The sequence below is a fragment of the Triplophysa dalaica genome, chromosome 24 (genome assembly GCF_015846415.1).
Source record: "Triplophysa dalaica isolate WHDGS20190420 chromosome 24, ASM1584641v1, whole genome shotgun sequence".
Classification (NCBI taxonomy): domain Eukaryota; kingdom Metazoa; phylum Chordata; class Actinopteri; order Cypriniformes; family Nemacheilidae; genus Triplophysa; species Triplophysa dalaica.
Genome location: NC_079565.1, coordinates 1,757,194 through 1,778,092, shown reverse-complemented (window position 1 = coordinate 1,778,092; position 20,899 = coordinate 1,757,194). Strand labels below are relative to the sequence as shown.

The following is a 20,899-nucleotide window of genomic DNA, read 5'->3' as shown; positions in this document are numbered from 1 at the left end:
TGTCCAATCATCATCGAGTGCTTCGGCAACACTTGGTTTTGATTAGAGGATACATATGTCTGTCAATCGTTTCAAATCGACCAATGGACGATGAGGACGTTTTAAAGCTCCACCCTTTCCCTCCTGTTCCGCCTATGTCGTTCCGTGTGGAAACTCGGGTCGAAGATAACAAGCTCCGTATTTAAAGACATTCACACATTTAAGCACCAAAACAGAGTTAAACAAGCTTAAATAAAAACATAAAAATTCTCAAATGTCCTATTAATCCTTGATGTAGTACGACGATAATGAAATATGAGTAATTTAGCGATCGCACTGTTGCCATGGTAACTGAAGCAACTAGCTTGCTAGCATCGACATCGTAAACGGCTCAGCGTTCTGAGGAAACCAGATGCGTCCTCCTCAATACTAAATATTATTTTGAAATTGTTCTTCTTTTTCATTAAAAATAACTCTGGTGAACAGACGATCTACATTAAAACGAAAATGTAACGTTTGGTGAGTTTATATCGACGTCGTTGCGTTTGGTTGAGATTAACGTGTCAAAATGAGCTGATCAGTGTGAGATTATAGGCTTTTGTAAATATAAATAAATCTGCATTCTTTATATTTAAAAACAGTGTTTTAAACGTTATACGATAATATTAAAGTTTCTCTTTCTTATCGAGTATCTCGTTTAGTATGTATAGAATCTAAGAAATTAACCATAGCAGTTTAATGACATTCTTGAATTGTAGTATCATGAAGTAGAATGTCAATATTATGGTTTATAAAGGACTCTTAGAGTACCGTAGTGTTATCATATGATACCACTACAGTTCTTTCAGAAGGAGAGCCAGGCTAGATGTCTGTATAATAAACAGTAAATATAAATAATATAGGTTTTATAGGTCATATGATCAAACAGAATTAGCACAAGGAGCTCTGGCTCAACATGTATGCAACAGGTTGCCTCTGTGTCATTATTAAATAACTCTAATCCTCTTTGCAGGATTTGTTTTTAGAGGATGAATGAGACGTGTGAGGTGATCAGTACCTGAACCTCAGGTAGACTCCGATCGGCTGAGGGAAATGCGACGTGGCCATGAAGAAAATATTTAACTTCAAGAAAAAGAAGGGTTCTCCTAGCCAGTCTGAGACAGGGAGCGTGCTTTCAGCCAGCTATGATGTGAAGGAGAAAGACCTCGGAAAGGTACATAAGGCTGCGTGCAGTGGAGATGTGGCCAAACTCAGACAGCTGGCCAAAAAGAACGATTTAAACCAGCTGGACAAAGAAAACAGGTAATGCTTGATATATAAGAAACATTTAACTTGTCTTAAAATCACATTCACATAATCCTCTTTGACTGCAGAACTGCCCTTCACATCGCTTGTGCCTGCGGACACATAGCTGTGGTTCAGTTCTTAGTGGACAACAAAGTGAAACTAAACTTATGTGACAATCAGAACCGCTCCGCCTTAATGAAGGTACTGTCTGTTTGTTCTTAGTAGGTATGAGATTTTTTTTGCATTATTGTTCACTGGTTATGTTTTTTTCGGTGCTTGGAAGGCGGTTCAGTGTGAGCATGACCGCTGCGTGTCTTTGCTCCTGGAACATGAAGCTGACCCAAACCTGGTGGACATCAATGGAAACACAGCAATGCACCTGGCCGCCCGCATCCCTTCCCTACCGGTGGCCATGCAGCTGTTGGAACAAGCGGCCAACATCAACGCCCAGAACAAGGTAAAAATTAGGCATGGAAACCACATTAGGTTTCTTTTAGTCAGGGCCAAATAGCAGTATGCATTTATAGACGTGAAAGAATTGTATTGCTCACTGAAAGCTAACGTGTTTTCTTTTGTTTGATGGACAGGATGGAAACACTCCATTGATGCTGGCAGTGATGGACAATCACGCGGACATGGCGGAGCTTCTTCTGAAAGAAGGAACAGATGTCAATGTGAAGAACCAAGAGCAGCGGTAAGACATCGAAAAATCTATTTATCTACATTTCAAATGTATGTTTTTGTGTGGTTAGGTCAAAACAAAACTCTTATCATAACATTCAATGTCTTCTTTGCTCAGGTCTGTGTTGATGATAGCAGCATGCAATGGTCAGATCAGCATGGTGCGTTTGCTCCTCCAGTACGATGCTGACATCACAGCGAAGGACAATAGAGGATGGTCGTCTGATGATTATGCTGTCATGAACGGACACCACGCGTAAGTTTGATCGCTTAAACAGAAATGTTTGAAGCTTTCATTCACTGGAGCTTATATCCGTAATCGTCTTGTTGGCTGTAGCTGTTCTCATCTGATTATTGAGCACGGAACCAAGAGAAAATCTCTGCAGTCTCCTTCCCATTTTACTGCCGGTATAAAGAGAGGAACGTCCATGCTGGGCAGCCCAGGCAGTGTTGGGGCTGGTTTGAATTTGGGAGGACCAGCTCTGGATAAAGATGGTAAGAATTTTTGAGTTTACCCATGTAGCTGTTGATGATATCAGTTTATTTTAGTCTCGTCCAGGCTCACAAGTATGTATGGTATTACATGTCAGTGTCACAGTAGTCTGCAGTATAACCTGGAGTGTTTTGAATAGTTGTGTTTCCATTGTTATATCACACTCATCATAGCTGCAGGATGCAGTGTTGCAGGTGCGGGGAAAGGTGTGTATGTAGATTAAACACAACATGATGAGAAAAAAAAAATGGGGGTTAATTTTGCTCTCCCTTTACCAGAGAAAAAGCATCTGTAGTTAGATTTCTATCTTTTACGTTCAAACAACAAAACTTTTCAGGCAGTCTTTTTGGTCATGTATTTAGCAGCGCATGCAGTATATATATATATGACACAATCTGAGTTAATCTGTCTTGCATTTCTCGCTTCAGATACAGAGGAAATTTCCCGCACTGACTCTATTAGTAGGTAAGATAAAGTGTATTGATCTGTCAGACAGTAGTGATAACAGCTCTAGAGATTACAACAGCAAATGCTTTAATGTATCAAACCTTGTTTTTTTAATTGAAGGGCATCAAAAAGTGGAGCTGCAGTCTCGTGGCCTTCATCAGATGATGATCAGGAGTTAGACTTTAGCCCAAAGGTATTTCTCAGTTCTGTCGTAAGCATACATGCTAAACACTTTGAATACATGTGATTATAATTTATGTCATATTTTTTCACAGAAACCAAAAGTAAACCTGAAGAAACTCATTCCTGCCTCCAAAAAAGAGAAGATCGAGGGTAAATCTAAGCTTCTGTGATGATGTTTTGGGGTCGTGGTTGTGCAGTGTTTTGAAGGCCCTGTCTTGTAGCATAGTTCCTTAAATACAAGTCAGTCCACCTCGTGAGGTGAACGGCTCTTTAACCTACAAGGCATATTGAGTTTTGGCTTATAATGTCTTTGCCTGTAGACATAGCGAATCAAGATCCAGACAAATCCTGGAGCGGATCAGAGTCAGAGAGTGAGGGGAAAGCTGCAAAATATCCACCGCTGCCCCGACCCCTCCCTTCCCGCAGCACATCCGCCCAACTCCCCGTAGCACCCTCACCTGCTTCTTTACCTCACCCATCCCAGATGAGCATTGGCCCCTTCAGCAACACTTATAAGGTAACGCTTACTGTGTCTTTGTCTGGAACAGGTTCTAACTCTTCTCCTCTTTTTTCCTTTTTCCGAACATTCCACTAATTTCATCCTGATGGGGCAGGTGGGCACAGCGAGTTGCCCTCTGGTAGCAATCTAGATATGGATGGCAGTGAAAGTCCAGAGGAGGAATCTGAGGAGGATGGCGAAGATGAGGATGAAGATGATGATTGTGAAGAGGAGGAAGAAGATGATGAAGAAGACAGTGAAGATGATGATGAAAATGAAGATCAAGAAGATGATGATATTTCTGAGCACGAAGATGAAGAAGAGGGTGAAGATGAGGAAGAAGATGCTGTCCCTTGTAGGACAATAGATGTTCTTAAATTAACTCCAGAGGCACTCTGTGCATCAGATCTTGATCAAATTAAAAATATGACTGATGGAAACGAAACGAACGCCTTGAAAGACAGAGAACATGCAGAGCAAGAGACTTCAGCAGATATTTCTCAGAACCAAGAAGCTTCGCTTTATGAAGGTTCAATTCCAGGGCTTCTTCATTTAGGAGATGACTGCCTCGTGTCAGCTGTCAGGGTTGAGGCGAGATTCTCTGATGAGGATGAAAATGAGAATGCCAACGACAGTCCAAAACCTGCAAAGTTCAACATGTCCTTACAGAGAAATCTGAGTCATGAAGGTGATGAAGATGATTGGGATGATGACGAAGATAAAGACCTGATGAGAATTGAAGGGATGGCTTCACAAACCCAAACATTTGAACAGCAACCCAACGAAAATGATGACGTTCCACTCAAATGTGTGGCAGATCTTAAAGTAAGTACTCCTGAATGCCACGACATTCCTACTACAACATCTAAGGTTACATATACTGCAGAGGACGACGATAATTGGGATGATGTGGAAGAAGAGGGTGAAGTTGAAACCAAGAAGCCACCAAACTTGGCAACGGCACTGCTGGCACTGCTGGCACTCAAGAAACCGGAGAGCCCGGAGATCTCCTGGGGGTCTGGCTCAGAGAAAAGTGATGTAGATAAACCATTGGACATTAAAGAGTTTTGCCCTTTGCTAGGACCTGCTGAGCTCATTACCACACATGAAGAATCTGTCCACACAGATCAGAATGATGACAGTGAAGCCATACCCGTGTCAATGATTGTTGGTTGTGAAGATCAGAGCGATGAAGATCAAAGCATAAATGACAGGAGTCAGGATGAGGATGTTAGTAAAGAATCAGACAGTCGGGTGAATCAAATGCAGTATGATTTTGCGAGTGGCACGGTCAGAGTTTCCGAAATGGGTCAAAACTCAGACGTCAGTGACAACGATTCGTTGTCGCTAGAAGATGAATGCCAACCACAGACCAACACAGAGATGATCTTAAACTCTAATCCATACAGTCCGTTACCATCAGAGGATTTGAATCAACCGCCAAACGCATTTAAATCTGGATATCATGACTTTCCTCAAAGTAAAAACACAGATTACTTTGTCCAAGGTGACATTTCTGTGGAGTTTACTGAAGGACCAGCTCCACAAGAAATTCCCCACACAGTCATAGATGACGTCGATCTCACTTCTGATTCCGATGGAGAAGACGTGGAGCAGAACTGTGTTCATGAATCTGTAACGGAAGAGAGAATTGTAAAGCGAAGGTCCCTGCAGGTACTCTGGAGATGATGATTAGAATAGCCAGAGCTCAAATGTGTTGATGTGTGGTTTGTTGCTTTAGCTTTTAGACGTGGTAGCTGTGTAGCTAATAAGGCGTCTTTGACATCTGTCCTGGCGCATTCCACTCTTGCTTTCCTTAATGTTAAATGTTGTTTTACGTATGTAACCAAAACAAACCCTGATTGTTCTCCAGCTCGCTCTGCTTGCTTTAACAACATTGTTGAGTTTGTATTGTTTTGATTTCTTTAAACAGGAGGAATCATTCACAGATGATGAAGAGGAGGATGACGAAGAAGAAGAAGGGGAGGAGGACGCAGAAGAAGAAAAGGATGAGAAGAAAGAACTGGAGGACCTGTGTAATAATCCTCAAAACGGTGAAGCCACCAAAGAAAAACCAAGAGGTAACTTTACCTTACCTATTTGACAATTTAGGATATTGCAGTGATGTAATGTTATATTTATCATAGCTGTGTGATTTCATATCTTCTTCTTGTTTTTTTTCCAGATTTCCTTTCAGAGTTGGGTCTTGAGAAGGACGACGAACACAACGACTCTCCCTGGGACTCAGAGGTATATGATAGGTTAAAACAGAGCTGGTTGTAATCACACTCACAATGAAGACAGGCATCTTAACCGATGGTTATCAAGATGACCCTAGTGGTTGATTATGGAACTGCAGGGAGTGATGTTAGGTTGTGATGGCAAAGTATGACAAATTATTCTATGGGTGATGACATTTTTTAATCATGTTATGTAATTTCTTTCATTTCAGTCGGCTTCTGAGAGCCCAACAAAGAAGCATCCTCCTGCCAAACCACACCGATCCATGTCCGATGTGTGTGAGGAGAACCCTGAAGGTGTGTAAACCCATCCAGATTAGATTTTCTTTTCTGTTTTTACTTTATTATTGGATTTTAATATGCAATTATAACTTTTCCTCTGTTGCCTTCTGCAACCATTTCATGCTTAAAAATATATGCAGAAAATATTGACATTGTCCATGGCTTTGCGTAATGAAAGTTTTGACTGTACATGCTGCGTCGAGAAATGCACGGCGTGGGTTATTTTTAGAGTTGCATTTCATTATCTTATTAAATTTCTTTGTAGACTTCTTATACGTTCCCTCCTTTGTAAAGCGAGGGAGGAATGTTAATTTATTTGGAAGTGTAGACCAGTCAGGAGGCTGCAAGACTGTGGGTAGGCATTCTGCATCATGGTTGGCTGTTGTCATTCTGGATTGCTCATTACCCATAATCCCCTGTAGCATCTCTGTTACAGCCGTCGCAATAACATCCTGTTCTTGCATTCTCAGATTTCACATGTTGTCATCTGCGTTCGTGGCATGTTGCAAGGAGACTTTAAATTTTGATGATGCTCCGCTAATACTTGCTAACGGGGGAGATGGTCCATTACATGTTAACAAGATAAACAACTAACACCTAACTGTTGCAGAAAAAGATTTGTATGCATTTGTTCGCTCTCACGCCCCCTCATAGGCATTAAAGCGACCTCCATTCCTGCATGTGCATGCCTGCACATCTGTTTCATGGAGACCTGTGTTAAAATTCATGCTACTTGTTAAAGTAAAGTTTTGTAAAACATTGTGTCCTGATGCATTTCAGATGTTAGAAATGAAGAAGATGATGAGGAAGAAAAGGAGTTGGAAATACCGGTAAGCGTCTTTTCAAGTAGATTTAAGTAAACATGACCAATCACAAATTAGAATTCAAACATAGGTAAGTGAGAGGACCAATCACAATTCAGGATACGATAGTGATGTCATTTCTGTCTGTTTGATTTTGAATGTTGCATATTCCATCAGAAATTAGATATAGATATATTTTTAATGGAAATAAGAAATGTAATTTCTTCGTATACAGACATTTAAGTTTAATATGAAATTAATTTACTCTTTGCAGCCTAAAGTGATAAAAAGGGCGCCAGTGTCTGTTCTCAACAAGGTGATGGAGAGGAAAGAAGCTGCTAAGAAAACAGGTAAATACAGATTTTGCATTATAATATAGTGTAAGATTTCAGTTTTCTCATTTAAAACCCATCTTTCCTTTTACAGATCTAATTGAAGAACTGGGTTTGGGGGATGCTGATGATCTTGAAGGTGCTTTTCATGTCTCTGCTTTTCTCTGACTTTCTTGAATCGGTCTAACCATTTTACTGTCTGATGTGCTTGTGTTCTTGTGTTTGTCTCATTTAAAGCACATCGCCCTTCAGGTTAGATATTAAAGCACTCGTGTACCTGTTTATAGTTCTGCTGATGCCTAGCATTTAGCACACATGCTCCGTCATTCTGTTGCTTCTGTAAATAAATTAGTTGCTTGCTAGCGCGGACATGGAATTATGCTCTTTAAGAGAGCTGCTATATGTAAATTGTCTTTATTATATATATTTTTATGAAGCAATCTTTTAGTGCAGAATCTCGCTGCTTCTTACAGATGCTTCAGACTGGGACTCTGCCAGCACTGCCAGTAAGGCCAGTAAGAATTTTCCCGTATTTAAGCTGGAGGAGGAACCTGTATGCGAAGACCCGCCAGTCGACGAGAAACCCATTATCCCCCAGGAGCAGGAGGAGGACATAAGAGAACTTAAAGACACGCATCTGGAGAGATTAAAACCCTCAACCACACCGCCTCTACCCAGCCCACGATCTCTCAACACAGACGCCAGTTCGAAGCCAAGCGTACTGCCACGCCTCCGCCTGGACTCAAATCAAAGGCCGGAGAGTGAAGGTACATGTTGAACACAAGATGTCAATTTCTGAATATAAGAAGGTGTTTGAAATGAATGTACATCATAAATACTAATAAATTAACCTGATGTGATGAATACTATGTAGAATCTGACTGGGATACAGACGCCTCCAGTCCAGCCAAGATAACAAATCCACCGCCAAACATCACACAGTCTGACACAGGTAAATTTCATCTGCTTGCCAGAGTGACTTTCAGGATAGTGCACATCTGTATTAATGTACTTTATATTAAGGTATAATGGAAGTTTTCGCTTTAGCTCTTCGGCAGGAACACAACGCAGCAGATGATGAAAGTGACAGCAACTTAGACGCTAGCGAACACGAAGATCAGGTAGGTAGACTGAACTCCACCTCTTGTCAAGATGATTCATTAAAGGTTGGGTTCAGCTTTAGCTTCAGGGCTCTTTAAGGATTTGCCTTGTCTTTCATGTTATTACATGCTCAGGTTATGACCTATTTTTCATTTGCCATCCTGGTTTGCGAGATTAATTCATGCTGTGAGACATTTAAGGGCCCATGTTAGGATTTTAAATATTTTGGTTTCGCTCATGATGCTTTTTGTGCTACTGTACCTTTGACACCCTGCATATTTGAACACAAAATTAGGCATAATGTGAGCCCTTTATAGGATGTTTTTTCTATTTTTCTTTACTGTGTTCTAATTTGAAGTATGAGAGATCTCTGTGAATAAACTGTTGTGTAAAACATTCATGTCAAGTTCCATCTGAAGTCCTTGAGAGATGTGTTTGGTGTTTCATTGTTGGTTGTATCTTTTGTCCAATTGTGCAAACGAAGGCCAGAAAGACTTTACCAGCATCTTCTGTAGATGTATGTAGCCCGTATAACCGGGATCCCTCTCGAGCCTCTCCCGAGGAGGAGGAGAGGATGAACGCTAGTGACCCTCCCTGGGAAGAACGATACGAGAAGATCTGGGTGGAGAGTGAAAAGAAGGAGACCAAATCCCAATATAAAAATGTGACTGCTGAACTGAAAGAGAGGTTTGGAGAACTGGAGACTGGTGATCTTTTGGAGAAAGACGAGGAAGACGGAAAAGAAGCTAAGGGAGACGAAGAGGTGGACACTACAGAAGAAGAGGAAGCTGATGTTGAAGATTCCAGTGAGGAAGAGGACGAGCCAATAGTGCGTCCCACCGCTCGGTCGAGAAGTGCCATACTTTTGCCAATTCTTGAGCAAAGGGAGTCTGGCCTGGAAGACTCACAGTATGAAGAACCTGCGGAAGGTGTCCAGCGAGCCGTGAGTGATGAGATCAGTGACGACCTTCATCAGGACAACCTTTCCAGTGATCAGCATCATCCTACCATCAGCCGAGACAACCGAGTGGACTGTTCCTCTTATGATGATGATGGAGATTTGTCTGCAGGAAGTGGAACCAAAGCAAAAGCCAAAAAGAGTCCATCAAAATCAGAAAACATTGATGAAAAAGCAGATGAATGCCTCAGAACCCAATCTCTAGATGCTGTTGAGCCAGACGTCCCACCTAACATTCAGAACATGCCCTCTTCTGACTCTGATGAGGTTGAGGAGGGCCTGCGGAAGTCCAGATATGAGGTAGGACACCAGAGCGGGACGAGTCTCCAGTAGTTTGTGAAAAGAATAAAGTCTTTATTTTCCTTTGCCTTAAGTGTGTGCTCCAAGGACAAACTCCTCTTGTTTTACTGACCGGCTCCTGACTGTTTCCTGCCTATGTCAGTAATGATTTGAACTGTGTTTTCAAATCATTAACATTTTCATGTCTTTAAAGACCCCTTGAAAGGGTTTGTTGAGCGCAAGGTTTTTCTAAAAAAAAGGTCTAGGAGCGTAAAGGGATAGTTTTGATTTTATTCCCCCTCACGTCATTCAAAAACTTTATGACTTTCTTTCTTCCGCAGAACACAAAAGAAGATATTTTGAAGAACATTGGTAACTACACAACTAAACAGACGTTTCTCAAAATATCTCCTTTAGTTTTCCACAGAAGAAGAGTCACATACAAACGATTATTTATTTTTGTTTCAACTTTCTAACAGACAAAGACCACAAGCCTCAAAACCTTTACGTTTCATGGGGTCTTTCATTTGTCCATCTGTCTTGACCTCAACAGCATTTTTACTGTGTGTTACAATATTAAATATTCATCAGTTTATGTTTTGTGCTGGTGTCAAATGATCCCCTTGAGACGGCACACGGGCGTCAGTCCGCACCTCATCTGTCACGCGTCTGAAGATCTCCTCACTTTCCTGAAGATCTGTCACACTCCTGTTAGTCTGTGTTTTCATCATGTGTCTCAACAGAGAAGCTTCTTTACAAACATTTCTGAGTGAAACTTCTCTGTTGATGTCGGCTTGAAGTGTTTCTTGTCATCTGAGCTTCTTTTTTACAAGAAAAGAAGACATGTTGTGTTTGTGTTTGGAGTTTGTCTTTTGTAGGTGATGTTTTTTTTTCATTGTTACTATGTTTGGCATGACCATCTAACTCTTTTAACCGTACATTCATACACATCTCCAAGAACTTATTTAAAATCTAAACTTTTTTTAAATTTCAGAAATGCATTATATAAAGGATACTGTATATACATGTTTATATATATTATATGTGTTAAGCACATAGCATATCTTTTAACCCTTTCTTTTAATATCTTGTATTTTAGGTTGGTAAGGAGAAGGCGGATGATATGAGAGGAGGACATCAGAACGTTGGTTTGTGGGATAATGGAGGATCCAGAGAACCAGATGAAATTGATCGAGGAAAAGGAAAGAAAACCGACACCAACTCTGGCAACCCAAAACCTCAGGACAGAACCACTGGTGACAGAAAACAGGGTAGTGTTTCACCAAGACACCTGACAAGAAGTTCAAGAAGGTAAATATGTTCATAGAAAACCATATTTTTAATACACTTTCAGTTTAGGACACAAAAGAAGATATTGTGAAGAACGTTGGCAATGTTGAACCCCATGGAGTTCCATTTTATAGACACAAACCACTGAGACATTTCTCAAAATATCTTCTATACAAGAACGAGTTATAAACAGGTTTTGTTCCTTTTAAAGCTTTTAGCAAACGACCACAGCTGATAGATGTTTTGTGGAAACCCTATAAACAAAGTTTGCAGTTTGTACACAGTATATTCAGGTACCTTTGTTTTGTAATGTTACCTTTTTCATTTCAAAGTCATGATGAGATTTATGCCCTCCAGCAGTAACAGGGCTCCATCACATGATGAGGAAAAGGAGGAAAAGAGAATGTTAGATAGCCCAGCGAGAAACCTCCGTGTAGCTCCCCCCGCTCAGGCCGACCCCTCCCGACCTACGAGCCACCGTAACGGAGACCTTGATTCTGTCTTTGATGATAGTACTTTAAGTGAGCTGTCAGAGGAGGACAGGAGGTATACATGCAGTATTTATTATATAAATAACTATACGTTTGAATTGATTTGTTATGTAATGCAACTATATAAACTGTCATTTAAAATATACAACTATACAAAACATATAAATGACGTTGATGTGACTAAATATATTTCACAGAATTCCTCACAAGCACTAAAGATTGTGTGTGAGTGGAGGTATCATCTCAGTTGTTATAAAGAATACTGCATTATATCCTCAAGTGCATTTGGAGCACCAAACGTGCTCTCCATGAGACCGGTCTTGTCTGGTTTTGGTAATGACCATGTTTGTTCTTCTCTCTTTTGACAGATCGCCATCTCAAAGGCGTAGGAAAGAGCAGGTGAGCTTCATTCACTCAAGCGCTGTATGCCTCCTCTGAAACGTGTCAATGTTGATTCAGAGTTGTTCCTGACACAGACTGCTGGAGAGCTGGAGATGGCCGATGACTTTGAAGATCTCACCCAGTCTTCAGACACAGCCACTGAGGATCTGGAGACGCCAGCATCTGGATACCGTAATGCCTCTCTGCTCTTCAAACAGCTGGACTCGAGCTATCTGGGTGAGTCCGTCTCCGAAAATCATAAATGAGAAGTCTTCCGTGACAGCAATGATGTTCACCTGAGAGCACAGATCTGGTTGTGAATCTCGTATTTTTGGTGCAGATTCAGTGAGCGTTGTGAAACTACAGAACATGTTTCACGAGTATGAGCGCACCATCCAGAGAGAGCGAGACAGACACGGCCGCCAGGCGGAAAAGACGTTACAGCTGGAGCAAGAACGCAGTGAGCTCAGGATTCTACTGGATGAGATGAGAAATGGCAAATCCAGCCTGGAACATCTCAAACTGGAGCTGGAGACCGACATGAACAATCTCAAGTGAGCTCAGCTGCATACCCACAATTCCATTTTTTTATTTGACGATGTATCAATGGATCCGATTTACTCTGTGTCCGGTGTATCAACATCTCTCTCATAACGGCTCTCTTTCCTGAAGGTTCCTGCTGAGACAAGAGCAGGAAAAACATCAGAGCGCCCTGATGCTTTACAATAAAACCCGCGAGCAGCTCCAGAGGAAGGAGGAGCAGCAGCGTGACGAAGCCGAGGAGCGACACAAAGCCGAGCTGAAGGTCCGGAGTCTGGAACTGGAGATCAGAGCTTTGAAAAACAGCATCAAACAGGTGACCAATCATCTGTTTAAACCAGCCACCATCTCGATCTAGTCCAGAGGCGTTCCTTAAGTTGAATGAAGTCATGTTCATTATGCTGATGTGTTATGTGTTTAGCTGGAGGAGGACAGAGAGGAGACTCAGCGTCTCCTGTCTCATGAACGCAGCGCTCGCACCCTGCAGGAGGAGTTACTCAATAACCACCTGCGCAAGCAGCAGGACATCGAGGAGGAAAACCTCCGAAACCTCAACAAGAGTAATGAGGTACGGCTTTAATAATAGCCACTGCTGGTTTAAAGTGAACTTGATGTTTCTAATGGTCTTAAAGACAAACATTTACTGGTCTTTTCATATAAGGTAGTATTATACAAGCATTTTTGCATTTCTGGGTCCCACTGATCTTCCCTGTACTTGAGAAACCTTTCTGCTAGCGGTTTATGACCTGTTACACGTTTCTTTTAAACAAATGTAATAATGTGCTCAGGCCGTGTCCCAACTGACCGAGGCTTCGGACCGTGAGCGTGAGCTGCTGCAGCAGAACCGAACCCTTCAGGACGATCTGAACGGCGCTCGGTCCGAGCTGGACCGCTGTCAGTCCAACAGCCGGCAGGAAGAGTCTCGGCTGGCCGAGGAGAGAGACGCCCTGCGCGAGAGATTGGAGGATGCTCGTAGGGACCAGAAAATGAGCGAGGAGGCTTTAGCCCAGACCGTTTTCCAGTATAACGGTCAGCTGAGCGCTCTCAAGGCCGAATGCTCAGTGATCAGCGCCAAACTGGAGCACGAGAGACAAACTAGGCAGCAGCTGGAGGTAGAGGCTGAGGCGAGCAGGGCCCGACTGCAGGGGGCGCTGCAGGAGGCTGAAAGATGTCAGGTCATAGTCCAGAACCTTTCGTTTGTTTACTTTGAACCCCAAAAAGGAAAAATTGGAGCATGGTGATTATATCTTTTTTGGTACCTAACCGATCTCATTGTGTTTTTGTTAAATCTATCAGGCCTCACGCACAGACGCAGAGCGCACACTCCAGCGAGACCGCGAGGAACACCAGCGTGCTCAGGAGAAAAACATCTTCGGGTCCAACGCCCAGCGAGACACCATCCAATCCCTCTCCCAGAAACTCAGCAAAGCAGAGGCGCGTGCCAACAGCCTGGAGAACGAGTGTCATCGCAGCTCTCTGGCCATCACTGAGAAGGGCGTGCTGCTGGAGGCGCTGGCTCGAGAGAGAGACCAGGCCCAGACCAAACTCAAAGAACTGGAGGCGGCGTTACTGAGCGAACGCGAGCAGGCCAGTCGCGCAGCGGCCAAACAGGAAGCTGTGCAGGAGAGGCTTGCCCAGACTCAGAGCGAGAGCGCCCTGCTGCGTCAGAAGCTGGAGGAGGCGTTCAACAAGGGATCGGCGAAAGACAAGGTCGTGACGGACGTCCAGCACAACTTCACCGAGATGCTGAATCAGTTACGGGCGGATGGAGAGGAGAGAGTTCATCTGGTGGAGGAGAGAAGCAAAGATCTGGCCAGAACAAATGGAGAGCTGCGAGAACAGAACTATAAACTAGAGCAGGAGAAGAGCGAGAGAGAGGTCATTTCCTGTTTAAAAATAAACGTTTATTCACACGTATGTGGTCGTAAACCGTTGTGTGACTCTTTCTTCAGTGGAACACAAAAGAAAATATTTGGAGAAATGGTTTGTGTTTATACAATGGAAGTAAATGGGGATTAGTGTTGTTTGGTGACCAACGTTCTTCAAAAAATCTTCATTTGTGTTCTGCAGGAAAAAACTATTTTTTTAAATCATAAATAAACGTTTTAATTCTAATCAGGCGTCTCTAAGACAACTCCAGCAAGATCTAGCCGACAGTCTGAAGAAGCTCTCCATGTGCGAGGCCTCGCTGGAGGTCAACACGCGGTACCGCAACGACCTGGAAGAGGAGAAGACGCGCACCCTGAAAGAACTGGACAGACTAAAGGGGAAGGTACCTGTCAATCAAATGATGCTTCCTTCCTGAAATCCATCCAATCACGGAAAATACTGCATGTTACACAGGTGGCTTGATGTTGTGTTGTGTCTCAGCTTCAGGAGACCGAAGATCTTCACGTCCAGGCTGAGAGACGCGTCAGTCACTTGAAAAACACTTTAGACGAGAAAGAGCGTGAGGTGTATAACACCTCCCAGAAACTAGAGGAGGTGCTGGCTGCGTCTGCCAGCAAAGAGCAAACGGTTAAACAGCTGGAGGAGGCCATGCAGAGGTACGGTTAACTAGTAAATTAATTGAATCAAAACATGTATGTGACTCTTTCTTCTGTGGGACGCAAAAGACGATATTTGGAGAAATGGGTTCAGTGTTGTTTGTTTACCGACATCCTTCAAAATATCTTCTTTTGTGTTCTCACACAGGTTTAAAATGACAGGACGGTGAATAAAGGACAACATTTTTGGGGTGAAGTATCTCTTTAATGAATTTCTAACATCATTTCAGGTTGGAGATTGAGAACGCCAGACTGGAGGCCGCAGTGAAACAGCAGACCGGCCGTGTGGAGGTTCTGCAGAAGAGTGCTCAGGAGGGAGCTGCGGTGAGTTCTGACAGATATCAGTCAATAACAGCTCATGGTTTTAGCTTTGTGCTGTACACATGTCCTCATTTAACCCGTGATGACACAGACTTGGACTTGTAGAAAAATTTTGGTTGTTACATTGCAAAGAGAGAGAGTGTGTAAAGAGGAGGTGACATGGTTAATGTAAACTGATGGTAAAGTCCCTGTTTTCACAGCTGTCAGATTTCTCACCTGGAGACGGGGTTGGTATCAAACATCTAGCTTTGATTTTAGTCCCTTTCATTCGTTTGAGCTTGATCTTTCTCTCGATGGATAGTTTTTCTGGGCCTGATGTTCTTGCAGCCTAAAACAAAATGACTCAATTGATCTTACTGCTTTCAGTAGTTTTTCTCTAGTCGTTCGTTGAATATTTGTTCTCTTTTGGTGGCGGTCTTTCTGCAGGTCAGAGATCATTTTCATTAAATTCCTTTGCTCTGAAATCAATCCTCAGTCTTCTCTTTTGGCGTTGGTTTGATTTTGAAAGCTTAATATGCATGAAGGGTTTTGTTAAGAAAGTGGTGATTTAATGTATTTCTCCCAAGAATCTTCAAGACGACTACAGATGTTTGTGTTTGTGTGTTCAGGTCAGAAATCGCTTGGAGGATCTCGTGACAAACCTACAGAGCAGTAAGATGACACTAGAAGATCAGCTCAACCGTGAGGTAACCATCAGTCAGACAATGTAAAAACACAAGCACATGACAGAAAGGTGAAGATGAGAACAAAAATAGTTTGTTCTTAAATAATCACAAATGCAGTCCTCTGCTCAGGTGCAAAAGCAGAGTCTGATGTCCCACAATGCCCAGGACTCACATGCTCTGTGGGAGGAGGAGCTAAAGAGCCGCTCACGGCTGGGACTCCGCTCTCCGAGCTGGAAAAGGAGAAAGGAGAACTGACCAATCAGGTGCCTGGAAAAGGAAATCATCCAATCAGAACAAAACATTCAGTCAAGATTTGAGTATAAAAAACAAGCTTGTCGAATTGCTTACGTGATGTTTTTCTTATCCTTTCAAATGCCTTCAGGTGGAACTCGAGAAGAAGAAAGGCAAGAAGCTGGCCGATCAGAAGAAGTCAGTGGACACCCGCCTGGAGCAGGAGATGCAGAGAAACACCGAGCTTCAGAAAGAAATGTACAGGTGACCCTTTAACCTTTCACCCCTGCAGCTGTAGACGTGTTTGAGTACATAGAGGACGCACGGAGCTGTACACATCTTCGCGACACCTGTAGTGTGCTTCGCTTTTTAAATAGAACCTTCTTCGGTGGTAAGTTGTGTTCTTGGGTCAATTTAAAGAGACAGTTCACCCCAAAATTGACTAGCATAGTGATCTGTTCTGTACAAAAATGAGAAAGAAGAAAAAGAAGAGTGAGTACATAATGATAGATTATTATTTTTGGGGTGAACTGTCCGTTTTGTTAATTTCTTAGGTACATTCAGCACATATCCTATTTGTTTGAAGTCAAACATGAAATAGCTTTTCCCAGGAAGAGCAAAATATTTCATTTAAATAAGAAAAAAATATGTATAATAAGATGCATTTAAATAATATTTATATTTTATCTTATGAGAAAAAATATGTAATAATTGAATTTATATGTAATGTTTACATTCAATAAAATACATTTATAATTAATTACTTGCATTTAATTTTTAATATTTAAGGACAAAATAATTTGAAAAGAAAACCTTTATTTATATGTGGAATAATGTGCATTACGGAGGACCAGGAATCTGTCACTTTGATTTCATGTTGACTTCAACTCAATTTTGTCTTTTGTGCTGCTCTAGTGCTGTTAAATCAGCATTCTGAACCCTGATTGGTCAAAGCTAAAATTCAAATGATGAACCAATAATAAATCAACACATAAAGAAAAGTGTCAGAAAGGCGTGTAGAATGTCTCTCAGTTCATCATGTGTGTATGTCAGGTTGAAGACTCTAGTGAAGAGCGCAAAGAAACAGCTGCGGGAACAGGGCGCAGGACATCTGGACTCTCCTCTGGGCAGCTTCAGAGGAGACGTGAGTCACAGGCTGGAGGCGGAGTCTGCGGTCAGTAGAATGAAGACTAAGGTACAGCATCACGTCATGCAGAGCACATCATGCATTGAGTGTTAGCGTCGAAAGATCGCTCTCTATTCTCCTCACAGGTGGACGAGCTTCAGTCTCAGTACCAGCAGGAGGCGTCACGCTCCTCTCGAGTGGAGGAGGCCAACAGACAGCTGAAGGAAAAGCTGGCTTCCGCGAAGACTCTGAGCCGGAGCCACGATCAGCTGGAGCGCAGTAACAGGCAGCTGGAGGAAGAGGTGGCCGTTCTGCGCAGACAGCTGCAGGCCAGCGTGATGGACCAAAGTCAGGCCGAACAGTACCGCAGGGAGACGGAGGAAAGAGCCCGGCAGGAGATCAGACACAAGCTGGAGGAGGTCAACCTCTTCCTGCAGGTACACACAATGTGAGATTGTTTTTAATCACATTTTCGTCAAGTTTGATCTCATCTTGATTTTGTTTCCATCAGACGCAGGCCGCGTCTCAGGAGGCTCTGGAGCAGATGAAAGCCGCTAACGAAGCTAGTCAGCGTGCCCACCTGGAACAGCGTATTCGGGATCTGGAGGCAGATCTGAGCCGCACACGCAGCGTACAGCAGGACAGCTCGATGCAGAGAGACTCCAGCCGCACCGAGCTAGAGCGCTACAAACAACTGTACACAGAAGAGCTGCGGCTCAGGAAGAGTTTCTCCTCTAAACTAGAGAGGTGAGGGGCGTGGCCTCACGCTTGCTACCAACATATCTCGTTGTTTTCGAGATGACGTCGTTTTTCAAGTTATATGCTACATACACATTTTCTAAACATATTCTGCAGGTCGAATGAGAGGCTGGCAGAGGCTAACGCTAAACTCCAGAGCGAGAGACAGCGCAGTAAATCTCTGCTCACAGGCAGTTTCGTCAACGGCGGATTAGGAGGTCCTGCTCTGGATGTGGCGTACGGGTCATCTCTAGGACCGCTGAACAGAAGTTTGGGTCTGGGAACCTCTCTGCTGGGTACGGTAGGAGAAGCCCACAGCAACAGCGTAGAGGCCTACCTGGCAAAGGTGAGCGATGAGCCTGTCCATCACATACAGTATCATTCATTTCATTCTCATGTCCACCAACAATAACAACCGTTTTAAACCTAAACTAATTACTAATAAATGGTGCGGGGGTTGGCTTTAAAGATTTGGGGGTTTCATATGATAGGAGACAGATTTACCGAACTCGGTGTTTGAGTAATTTATTTATTCAGAAAAAGGCACAATGAACAGGTTTCCCAGCGCGGCGTGCACAAGTTAGAAAGAGGTTGATGGACTCACTCTTTCATGTCTCCAGTAAACTTCTTTGCTCTCCTTCAGAAGCGTAATGATTAATCTAGTGGTGTGTTTTGTTCACGGCTGCTTTCTGGACTCCCCTGCCTCTTATTTCTTCAGCTTCTTGCTCAAAAGTCTGTTTCTCACCTGTCCTCTCTTCAACCTGATACCTGAGCAGGTGTGTAGCTGTGTGCTGATGCCTGATTTACAGAACACACACATTTCACACGCACACTCTTACTTTCTGCTCCTGCTTTCATGTCTTTTTCTAGGGTACACAACAGTAAGCTTTAGATAAAAGTCTCAGGCGTATGCATCAAATTTTTGTATGAAAATGCTTCGTTTTTTTGGAAGTTGAACGCAATGAAATGAACGAGGATTGGAGGCGTACAGTATTTACTGTGTTTTGTTGCATGCTGCACATTTTAATAGGTCTGATTTTGGTTTGAAAGACAATGTCATGGCAGTTCGTAACTATTATACGAGCTGCCAAATTCTTTGTCAATTCTTAAAGGGTTAGTTTGCACAAAAATGAAAATTCTGTCATCATTTACTTAACCTCAGGTTGTTTTAAACCTGTATAAATGTCTTGTCAAACACAAAGAAGGATATTTGTAAGAATGATAGCAATATTCAGTTCTGTGTCATCATCTACTACAATAGTAGGAATAACTTTTTTTTGCGTGGAACACAAAGTGAGATATTTTGAAGAATTTAGGAACACAAACAGTTCTGGGGCACCTTTGACTACCATTAAATTTTACCTACTATGGCAGTCATTGATGCCACAGAATTGAAAATTGCTTACATTCTTCCAAATATCTTTCTCTTTGTTCTACAGAATTTAAAATTACAAAATGTTTACAGCCATGAAATGACACTAGGCTGAGTAAACGATGACAATATTTTCATTTAAGGGTGAACTATCCCTTTAAATCTCATTCAATAGATTGAGCATACTAGAAAAAGTAGTAATATAGTAAAGGCTCTTTCTATAATCATATGTAAACACGGCAATAAAGTCAGCAGTTTGTAATATAATTAAACTAAGATCAAATAAATGAAACGTGGCACATTCATCTGATGTTGGTTGTTTCCATTACAGATGCAAAAAGAGCTTGAGAAAAACATATCAAAGGAGTTGGACTACAGGTGAGTCATCCTTTCAAATGATTCTGGATGAACGTACTAAAAATCATTTGTATATTCATTGAAAGTTCACTCTCTTTCAGTTCCAGGAGAGTTTGAGGGAGGTTCTGTCCGTATGTCACCCGTGGGCTCGGCATCGGGCTCTCAGAATCTCAATCTGACCCTGGAACAGCCGGACCCTGTGAGCAAGGCCACTCAACAGTACCTGGAGGTGCTTAAGAAGAACTACATGATCTGATCCAGGGTCAGTCAAGACAATGTGAACCCTATAAACACTAACATGATCATTCTGACACGGAGAAGTGCTTCTTAAAGTGCCAGCAATCTGTTTAAAAACATCATGTCTATGTAAGTTTACTCCTGCTGATGTCTTGAAGGTTTTTTTATAGCGGTTGAATTTGAATGAAATATTTGGACGTTGCGCACAATGTGATTTTCTCCACACTGCTCTGTATTTGTTCTGCTGGTCGGGACTCGTGCAGTTTATGAAAAAATTTAGCAAGACAAACATATTTTGGTGAAGTCTAACGGAGTTAAAATGAGTGAAAAGATTTCTGTGTGATGGGAAAACTGTCAGAACGCTGGTGAAGTTTAAACATTATTGCTGCAGAAACATTTATGTCAACGACCCAAAAGGGTCAAAGTGTCAACGCTTCAGATTTGATTTTATATGACTAAGTGTAAAGTGACGATGCACTTTGTGCCTCAGGAGCAAACGGGCCGTGATTTAAAATGATTTAGTCACTGTGCGGTCATCACTGAGGTCTACAGGTGACGTGCTGATGTAAGTGTTGTGTTTTGATGCTGTTACAGGCGAGTTCTGTTGTATTATAAGTGGATTTTAGTTTACAGTGTATATATTTTGGCTGTTTTTTTAGTCAATGCATATTATAAAGTGTTACATTTGTACTGTTTATATTATTGCAAAGTTATAACGATGGTACGTTTGACACTATTGTGCAATACTGTATATTCAACTTGTTTTTAGTTCAAATGACAAAACTCTGATTTGGAGATGATATTGTTTGCGGAAACAGATGCTATACTTGAATGAAACGGAAATAGACAATGATCTGCTACTGCTGAGCTCAGGATATATTTTGACATTAGACTGAATCTCATGAAGGTACGGCCAGGTTATTTTTCACCTCGAGATTAAAGGGAATACATATTTTTCGTGAAGAGAATGAGAAAAAGTATATTTTAGTAACACTAAAATAAAGGGGTTTGATGGTGCAGTATCACCAGAATATCTTCTC

The 20,899-nt window shown here is 42.2% G+C and overlaps 1 protein-coding gene across 1 annotated transcript; it reads left to right on the top strand.

Annotated features, from left to right (window-relative positions):
• The first annotated feature begins 197 nt into the window (after positions 1–197).
• On the top strand, positions 198–20,895 carry si:ch211-272n13.3 (ankyrin repeat domain-containing protein 26). The gene is given in 46 exon segments (XM_056739513.1): positions 198–498; positions 992–1,281; positions 1,353–1,467; positions 1,550–1,723; positions 1,854–1,960; positions 2,066–2,203; positions 2,285–2,442; positions 2,614–2,646; positions 2,869–2,905; positions 3,008–3,080; positions 3,163–3,220; positions 3,391–3,587; positions 5,503–5,650; positions 5,755–5,819; positions 6,022–6,106; positions 6,357–6,446; positions 6,872–6,921; positions 7,169–7,244; positions 7,321–7,365; positions 7,700–7,993; positions 8,101–8,178; positions 8,274–8,347; positions 8,812–9,585; positions 10,664–10,875; positions 11,212–11,400; positions 11,714–11,744; positions 11,822–11,963; positions 12,067–12,280; positions 12,399–12,582; positions 12,688–12,834; positions 13,055–13,441; positions 13,563–14,144; positions 14,386–14,538; positions 14,637–14,812; positions 15,043–15,136; positions 15,334–15,360; positions 15,742–15,819; positions 15,928–16,018; positions 16,021–16,061; positions 16,181–16,293; positions 17,083–17,224; positions 17,302–17,592; positions 17,667–17,902; positions 18,011–18,239; positions 19,597–19,642; positions 19,724–20,895. Coding segments are annotated over 45 exon segments (7,026 nt in total). The 5' UTR covers positions 198–498; positions 992–1,084; the 3' UTR covers positions 19,879–20,895.
• Positions 20,896–20,899: the final 4 nt, after the last annotated feature.